This window comes from Astatotilapia calliptera, chromosome 12 (genome assembly GCF_900246225.1).
Source record: "Astatotilapia calliptera chromosome 12, fAstCal1.2, whole genome shotgun sequence".
Classification (NCBI taxonomy): Eukaryota; Metazoa; Chordata; class Actinopteri; order Cichliformes; family Cichlidae; genus Astatotilapia; species Astatotilapia calliptera.
Genome location: NC_039313.1, coordinates 37,337,580 through 37,346,750, shown reverse-complemented (window position 1 = coordinate 37,346,750; position 9,171 = coordinate 37,337,580). Strand labels below are relative to the sequence as shown.

The window sequence follows — 9,171 nt, the reverse complement described above, 5'->3', positions numbered from 1 at the left end:
AAAGTGTGCCTTGAGTTTTGGCCCCCTATGCAATTGAGTTTGACACCTCTGCTGTACACTATGCCACTATGCACTCGGTTATGGCGTTCCACGTATGCCCCGCCTGCCAGCATCCTGCACCCTGCTGCTACGTGCTGGATTGTCTCAGGGGCATCTTTACACAGCCTGCACCTGGAGTCTTGCCCATACTGGCAGTCACGTTTCCCTGGGCAATATTATCAGAATCACCTTTATTTGGCCAAGTTTGTGCACAGAAATCAATTTGACTCAACTTTGGGGGTTTTTGCATACAGAAAGCAAACTTTGTAAAAATATATAAATAAATAAATTTAAGCCATGAACAGGCTCACGGCTCAGCAGACATCAATAACAGCTTCACTCACACATCTGTACAAAACAAACTTTATTGAAACACCTTTACATAAAGAAAAACTTTACAGATAAACAGGAAGTGTCCTGTTACATGCGACAGGTGTCATGAAACGCCTCCAGGGTCCTAAAGTCCCTCCACGTGGGAGGAAGTCCGTCCTGCAGGAAACGGCCACAACGCTGACATGACGACTGGAAGAGCTTTATGTAGCTCCGCAGCCAGGTCTGAGAGGGCGACACAGAGGGGTCAGACACAGACAGGCAACGACAGAGGGTAATCAGATTACTCTGGTGCCCGATTACTCTCACCATGAAAGACCGCACAACGACGTCTGGCATCTGAGGCAGCTGGTAGTGCAGCAGGGCGGTGGTGGCGTGGTCTGTTACCTGCAAGCACCTGGCTAATCAGGGCTCCGAATGCTAGGCCCACATATCAACTTCTATGCATCTGAGATCTCTTACCTTCTGAAACACCTGGTACTGGGACTTGGTCCAGATATCCAGCTGACGAGGACAAAAGAACAGGTTACCGTGGTTACCTGGGACACATAATCAGCTGTTACCTGTCAGGCGAACACTCACCTTTCCTTCCTCGTTGTAAACGTTTTCGTTGAATCCTCGAACGATGGTTCTGTCGATAAACAGCGACCGCATCACAACGATGGCCTTCAGCACCTTCCCCAGAGTCACCTGGGACGGAGACAGGTGAGACAGACACATGTTACCTGATCTGAAAACACCTGTGGGCACAAAGTGTGTTTAAATGTGTATTCTACTACCAGCAGCACAGCCGACGTCCCGTTGGGTCTAAACAGCTCAATGGTCATATCAGGAAACAGCCTGCCGATGCGAGAGATGACATCATCCACGTACCTGTGACAGGTGTGACAGGTGCCCGTGTGTTAGTGTGAAAGGATAAACCAGGGGAACCGCAGCATAAAGGTGTGAAATAGTTTACTGTAGCACTGTTGTAGTATTTTGTGCAATAGTACTCACTGTGGAGGCAGTACCAGAGTACTGGGTTGGACTTTGGGCCGTCTCTTGGCTGATGCTCCCATCTGATTGGCTGATCGCTTCAGCGACTGCTGGTTCAACAAACTGGAGGCCAAGCTAGCGTGATACTGCAACTACACATACACACAAACACAGCGTGAGGATTTGACGGTAGGCGGGGCCTCTAAACATGGATTAAACGTTTTCCTCACACTCAAAGACGCTCAGCCTGCATCCGACCTCACAAGTGTCCACATGAGGACAATCCCAGTGTCCTCTGTCTGTCTGACTGTCAGGCAGTAAAAACATGGAGGCAGCGTCCGGGTGGGTGGTCCCTGACCAGTTTACAGGGAGTGGTTTTATCACGTCCATGTTTTTGCAAACACGACGGCGACGGTGGAAGGACTCATCTTCAGCCTTCGTAAACGAGGGCCGCCGCTGGCTTGGTCTGTGGTGGCAGCTCCATGAGCTCCAGCTGTGGACCAACATCAAAGCACCTGACACGCTCAGAGCAGCTGAAGAGTCGCGATCAAGAACTCGCTGATTAATGAGACACAGCTGACACAGTGGGTATCAGAGGCGGGGGCTGATTCTGTTGGTCTGAAAACGCTACGAACCATCAGCTGCACACAGAGGCTTGTCACAACCGTCTGTCTGCGGTCAACACTCGACTTTAACAAACCGAAACAAAACAAACAACTGAGGTTACAAAGGTCGTCCTTTGTGCTTATAACATGTGAAACAGTCAAATAAAAAACCTCACACGACAGAAGCTGAAGTCCAAACAGCGATGATAAAACCGACACAGCAGGTTTGTGTCCCATGGCGTGTGGAAACTCCCACCGTCGCCATATTTCCCTATCTGGTATGACTGAAACACGCACGCTCAGCACGGTGTGTTAGGTAGAAGGTTTTGAGGTTTGGCGGGGGGATTAATGATGCATTCGCAGTGTGTGGGAGAAAAAAAAAACGTGCAGACACCGTAATATTTCCATGGCAACCCATACTCGATGATTACGATAACGCCATTTTAACCATCGTATGTGGACAAACTCGTTAAGTATATTCGATACATGGCCCAGCCCTCACTCCAGCTCAACATCCATCTTCGACCCCGCAGTAAGCACAAGTCTTTAATTCCAGTTACAGTCCCTACACATTTATCTATCACTCACCCAGCTGGCTCACATTACAGCAGCCTTCACGCCAACATGTGTAAAAACAATTGTGTTGCTAGGCGATCCAGTGTGTCGTAGCTACTTTAATTTCTGTGGCTTCTCCGGTTCGAGGTAAAAGTGGTTATATTTATTTCTTTTGATCCAACACGCCCCAAAAGCCAGTATTTGATGAATACGCCCAAAGTCATGAAATATGAGATGCACAGTGCTGATGGCACCGGGTCACCTGACTCAAACAGTCCTCATCATGACGTGTCTGCAAACCCGAACATTACAGCGAACAAGAGGCACGTCCTGTTTCAGACCAGCCAGCCAACAGAGCTACTCTCTGCTAAAGGCACGGACCGCTCATGAACGGCAGGAGACAGCGACCCCGCTACACTGACGCTCAGCTGTCGTCTCCTCCGCTCAGTTAGCTATGATGGTGCTAAACATGCCTTTCTTGAATTGTTAAATCTGTGACGGTGTGTCACAGCAGGGCTCCGTGGGGAAATGTCCAGGTTCAGGTCCACTTTGATCTCGCTGTGAACAGGGCGGTTGCTCTGAGGTCCTCATCAGCAATGTTCCCTCTAAGCTGCGTGCGTGCGCAATTGCGCACTGCTGGCACGTCTCTGCGCACAGAAAAAAAAATCTAACCTGAATTGAAATTAAAATGAAAACTTTAACAATCCTGTTCTGCAGTGTTAGTCAGTGACTGGCTGCTCCCGTATGGGATCAGAACGATGCCACCTTATCCCACAGTCCAGCCAATGATGCGATTCACATTCGTATAGATACGCAGCTAATCAACGTCGCTGACAGGCTCTGACAGCGTCCTTATGTGCCGACACCGGTGTTTAGCTAGCAAAGCGGCTGATGTGGAGTGAAGCCACGTTAATGACAACGTGTACAACCATTGGAGATGTGAGCAGCACAGACGAACAACTGACGGACAAAGTGTGGACTTTATACCAGTTTTTAAATTGTGTTGATCGGCCACGTAAAACCAGAGTTATGATAAAATATCTGCAATGTTTGTTTTTCTTCCTGAATACTGTCGTTGTTTATATTTACTGCAGGAAGAAACGGTAAAAACTGCGTTTTTTAAGGAAAACCCCCTGAGCAAAAACAACACCCCTCCCCCAGCCTCTCCTATTGGTGGAAAAATGTACCATGTGGACCAATCACAAAATGATATGGCAACATGGCATTTATTGTTTAGGGAGGAGGAAGTTTTAGGAGTGACGGCGTGTTTGAGATGTGAGAGATTTGCAATGTTTAGCACTAATCTTGTGTCGTTAGTGTGTAGTCAGTGTGTAGTCAGTGTGTCGTCAGTGTGTCGTCAGTGTGTCGTTAGTGTGTAGTTAGTGTGTAGTCAGTGTGTCGTCAGTGTGTCGTCAGTGTGTCGTCAGTGTGTAGTTAGTGTGTAGTCAGTGTGTAGTCAGTGTGTAGTCAGTGTGTAGTCAGTGTGTAGTCAGTGTGTAGTCAGTGTGTAGTCAGTGTGTAGTTAGTGTGTAGTGAGTGTGTAGTCAGTGTGTAGTCAGTGTGTAGTCAGTGTGTAGTTAGTGTGTAGTGTAGTCAGTAGTGTTGTTGTGTGTCAGAACAATGAGGCGACTGCTGAGTGTTACAGGTGTTACAGCAGTGACACATCTGCTGCTGTCAGGCCTGCAGGTATCAGGCTGTTGTTCTCCTTCATCTCATAGTGGACAGAAATTATTTTTTGGAGCGACACAAATAATCTGTGTGGCATCAGAGTTGATGCAGAACAGCTGATTGTTCTGTAAATAGTTTGAAATGTTTATTTAAAAACGCTTTGGTTGCATTTTTAGGTAAACAGCTGCAAAAAGCTTTGTTTGCATAACTCAGTTACTTTTTTGAAGAAGTAACTATATAATTAACTGCCCAACATTGGTCATTGTTTACTGTATGTTGCAGACAGAGTTACAGACTCTCTCCCAGACCACAGACTCATAATACAGTCAGAGCTTTATGAAAAATAAAGAAAGAAAGCTTTGTTTTCAAACTTGGAGTTCAAGTTATTTTTCCTTCCAATAGTGTTAACATGCTACAGGTCATGAACAAGATTGTTTTTAATTGTCATTGTAAGTAGGCTGAAGCAGTTAATTTAAAGTAGTCTAACATAAATGCTGTAATTTGATTACTTTAATAAACCTATGTGACTTGGATGCTGGCGTGACCACACTGCACACGTCTGATGTTGCTCACAGTGGTCCAAGGGACGCTCAGGGAGTTTGTGTGTTCATGAAACATTAGAGGGAACGTTGATCATCAGTGAACAGGAAGTGCACGTTAGCGGTTACCTTGTTGGACCACTTGTATGCCTGCAGCAGCTGAGAGTACAGAGGAGTTTTATCCTGCACCGGGTCCAGACTCAGCAGACCGCTGTTATGGAGGGGGTGGGACTCTGAGGGGCGACCAACCAATCCGCTGAGACGCTCCAGCTCACTGACAGACAGACAGAGAGACGGATTTTCAGTCGCCAGAGAAAGTCAAACCGTAAAAACGTGTTTAGGATTAAAAAGTCATAAAATAACAGTCAGAGGTCAGGCTCACTTCAGCCTGCTCGAGCATGGCTGATTACACTTAGACTCTCAGTAAACATGGACCTAAAATCATCCTGACCATCAGCTGCTGTCTTGTCTCAAAATACACTCCAAGTGTTGCTCTGTGGCACGGAAAGTCGCCTTCAGTTTAGGATGTATTCAGAAAATGAACTTTATATTTTAATAATTCCCGTGAGGAAGATGCATATCTGCTCTGAGGATCCAGAATTCCCTTTGGACAGTATTTCAAGTTTCCACACCAACGACACAGCGACAGTAGGTGCTTGGCAGCTGTTAGAATCAGGAATCAGAATGCTTTATCAATCCCTAAGAAAATTATGTATCTGAATGGACCCTCTTCTGTCAGCATGTCTTTGTGTATTAACTCTTAAATCAGCAGAAATATGAATGGACCCTGGTCTGTTATGAGTCTGTCAGCATGTCTTTGTGTATTAACTCTTAAATCAGCAGAAATATGAACGGACCCTGGTCCGTCAGCATGTCTTTGTGTATTAACTCTTAAATCAGCAGAAATATGAATGGACCCTGGTCTGTCAGCATGTCTTTGTGTATTAACTCTTAAATCGGCAGAAATATGAATGGACCCTGGTCTGGGGGTTAGTGTGTTTTTCTGTAGGCTGGATCCTGACGGACAGTGTTTGGACTCACTTGAGGTCTCTGTTGACCGCCTCTAGGTTTTGCTGGAATTCGGATATAAACTGCTTCTCTCGACCCTCCAGCGTCTCGCGATTCTTCATGCCGTCCTTCAGGAACTCGAACACGCGGCTCACGCTGGAGCGCAGCGCCTGGATGCCGCTGATGGCGTGAGAAAACGCATCCAGGTTCACTCCGACATTCACCACGTCCGCCATCTTCTCTGCTTTCCCCCCCCCCGGCTGCTGGCGCGCGTTGATGACGTTTAGGAAGTCGTTAAAAAAAACAAAAAAACGTGACCCTGACTGGAAAGGCAATCTTACAGTCATTGGATGATGATGTAAATAAATGTAAAGATAGAAGGTTAAAGGTCACAGGTGTTTACATGCAGGGCTGGACTGGAACAAAAAATCGGCCCGGGCATTTTGACTAGAGACCGGCCCACCAGGTATTATAGGAAAAACCATAAAGCCTTTGAATGGAAACAAACGCTGTTGTCACAGTGATGTACACTGTGTTGTTGGTATATATGTATCAGTCTAATAAACTTAAACCTCCACCATCCTGCATATTCTGGTATTCTACAAGACATAATGTGGATCGCACAACACTGGTCACTATATTCTTCATTTCCAGTTAATACTTGTACAGCTGCTGTTATTGTGTATATATTTATTTAGATTTCTTCATACATTCTTATATAGTTCTATATTGTGTATTTTGTTGTACAGTTATTTTATTTTCAACTTTAATTTATATATTTTATCTTATTCTCCCAGTTAAATTTACCCTTCATTCTAATTTGTGTTGTACAGTTATTTCATTTTTAATCTTAATTTATATTTTATTCCTTCCTAGTTAAATTTACCCTTTTTAATTTTTCATATTTATTTCCTATCTTATTCATAGCCTTTTCCCTTTTTTGTTTTCTTTAGGTCACGAGCAGTTGTCAAAGCATTTCACTACATATCGTACTGTGTATGACTGTGTACGTGACAAATAAAATTTGAATTTGAATTTAAACAGTACCTGGAAGCAGACTGCTTGGTCGAGTTAACCTCCTGAACTATCTACAGCACATGGTGAAAACCTGAAATTAAGACAGAGGAGACTAGAGGTGAGACATGATCATTACTGATTACTGATGACAGATTTAGATATATTTTCATAAACTATTCATTTGCCACATCAATAAACAGCATGGCAGGGCAAAATATGTTTTCTAACATGGCAACCTTTACAAAGTGAAAGGAGACAGAAAGACAGGTGAGAAAGAATTTTACACAGTACTGGTACAGAATCTAGAAAATGTGGGAAAATACTGGCATCATATACAGTACTTACTTCTGAAGAAATTATGATTGGACCCTTTCTGCTATTTGCACATTTTTTGCACATTTTTTACTGTAAATTTCTAAGTTAATTTTTAAATTTTGTAGTAACCTGTAAATTGTAGATACTGTAAAACTTTTTTCTGTCATTTAATGGTTGGGCATTGTACAGCTACAAGCATTTCATCCCCATGTCATACTGTGTATGGTTGTGTGTGTGTGACAAATAAAATTTGAATTTGAATTTGAAAAAAATTACTATGTACAATAATGGATTTCTATGCATTTTACAGCAGATCAAAACGTTTGTTGTAAGATTCAGATAATTATTTGTTAAAAGCGAGACATTTTAAATGAGAATAAGAGAGAAAAGTATTTCCTTGTGCCCCCCTGGCAACACTTTGCTAGATCCGCCCCTGCACAGTTACCAGCTGTCAGCTGCTTAGAAAAGGATCCTGGTGTTATTTGTCTCTCAGAAACAGTTCATAACTTCAACTCATCCATGTCACCTAAAAGGTAAACCTGTTTCTCCATCACCTGTTCAGCTCTGATGATCCAGTAAGGACATCTCCTGGTTTCATCTGCATGTTTCCCTCTCACCACATATCCAAACCGACATCATGACCAGCAGCTTTACAGCTGTGGCTCCAGCAAACATCAGCTGATACTAGAAATTAATATTAAATACATTTTAACAACAGCTGATCAAGCTTAAACGTGCTGCTGAACCTGAAGTTCAGTTCTCCTGACACTCGGACCGGCGGCTGCTTCGGGTCTCTGCTCCTCCTGCCTTTCCGTCATCCACCTGCTGGCCTCCACCACTTGCTAATGTTACTGAATCTGTGGCAGCTCCGCGATAGCCACCACCAAACAACTGAGTTATCTTTACACATCTCCCAGCATCTGGCCAATCCACCACCTTTCATTGTTTATACCGTTACGGTTAAAAACGGGAAAAAAAACCCCATCGGCCCATAAAAACGAGGCATACCGGGCAAACGCCCGGTATGCCCGATGGCCAGTCCAGCTATGTTTACATGTAACCGTGACCTTTGTTCATTCTGCTTCCCCGGAGACAAAAATCACCTGACCTCTGAGATTCTTAATGAGCACTGAAGGTCCGGGGAACCCCCTTTTAACAGGAAGTCACCTCCAACAGGCCCAGGCTGAGGGAGTGGCAGTTGGTCAGGGGTAGGCCAAACCAATCTTCTGCCATCAGTTTTTAGTTTGTTTGTTTCCTTTTGCCTATTTGATTTGGTTCTTTAGCCATTAGAATTATTGTCTGAAGGCCAAGATGCCCAACAGATTTACTTTACCAAGTGCATCATCACGGCCTTGCCATATCGGTCCATTGGATTAACCTTTGTTATTTATTTTATTTTATTTTCAGTAGTTAGAGACGGGACAGACATGACCTCAACAGGTGAAAAAAAGAAGAGAAAACAAGCAAAAAAGAGAGCAACATAATAAACACAACACCATTGCAATAATCTAGCTAAGTGTAAATAACAGTAAATGTTATTGTGCAGCACGCAGGGCTGACAGCGCACAATGTGCTTTGGGTTAGCAGCCAAGAAAGGTGCCATCAGTTGCTGCCCAGTGATGCCAACCACGTGTGCAAGCTCAGCAGGTGAGTGAAACAACCCGTGGCTGAGAGCAGGAACTGGACTCCCAGGTGTTCCCACATTGACTACAATCTGGGACTCTGGGACTCAACAGCTGTGTGAGGAGCAGGGTGGGTTTAGAGTCAGGATGGACTGGATGGAGCCGAGGTGCTGCAGGAGGCCGTGCGCTCATATGTGGAGCCTCGCTGCAGGACAGTGGCCTTGATCCAGGTGTCCTGGAAGCACAGGATGGGCTTGGGATGCGTTCCTGCTGGGGCGAAGCCTCAGAGGTCTCAGATATTTGCCATAAACTAAAACATGTGGCAGTCCTAAGGAGCCGACAGCACAGCAGTGATGCAAAAGAAGCGTAGCTCTAAAAATTCTCTTCAAACTAGCCAGTAAAAGCAGAAAGATTCCTGAGATTATAGGAAGTTTCCATCAGGATCTGACTGATAGGTTTGTAGCTCGAACCTATTCGCTGGAACGTTAAGGACAATCT

General features: G+C 44.7%; 1 protein-coding gene across 1 annotated transcript; it reads right to left on the bottom strand.

Moving 5' to 3' along the window:
• Positions 1 to 388: 388 nt before the first annotated feature.
• Positions 389 to 6,006, bottom strand: med27 (mediator complex subunit 27). The gene is made up of 8 exons (XM_026188661.1): positions 5,753 to 6,006; positions 4,841 to 4,985; positions 1,366 to 1,496; positions 1,149 to 1,242; positions 952 to 1,059; positions 832 to 873; positions 679 to 756; positions 389 to 594 (listed from the first exon to the last, which is right to left on the bottom strand). The coding sequence occupies exons 1-8, from the start codon at positions 5,953 to 5,955 to the stop codon at positions 460 to 462; spliced, it is 936 nt and encodes a 311-aa protein (XP_026044446.1). The 5' UTR covers positions 5,956 to 6,006; the 3' UTR covers positions 389 to 459.
• Positions 6,007 to 9,171: the final 3,165 nt, after the last annotated feature.

Coding starts and splice junctions, on each gene's coding strand:
- med27 (XM_026188661.1), bottom strand. CDS start 5,955: ATGGCGGACGTGGTGAATGTCGGAGTGAACCTGGATGCGTTTTCTCAC. Junction 4,986..5,752: donor GCGGTCAACAGAGACCTCAA/GTGAGTCCAAAC, acceptor TCTGTCTGTCAG/TGAGCTGGAGCGTCTCAGCG. Junction 1,497..4,840: donor CATACAAGTGGTCCAACAAG/GTAACCGCTAAC, acceptor GTGTATGTGTAG/TTGCAGTATCACGCTAGCTT.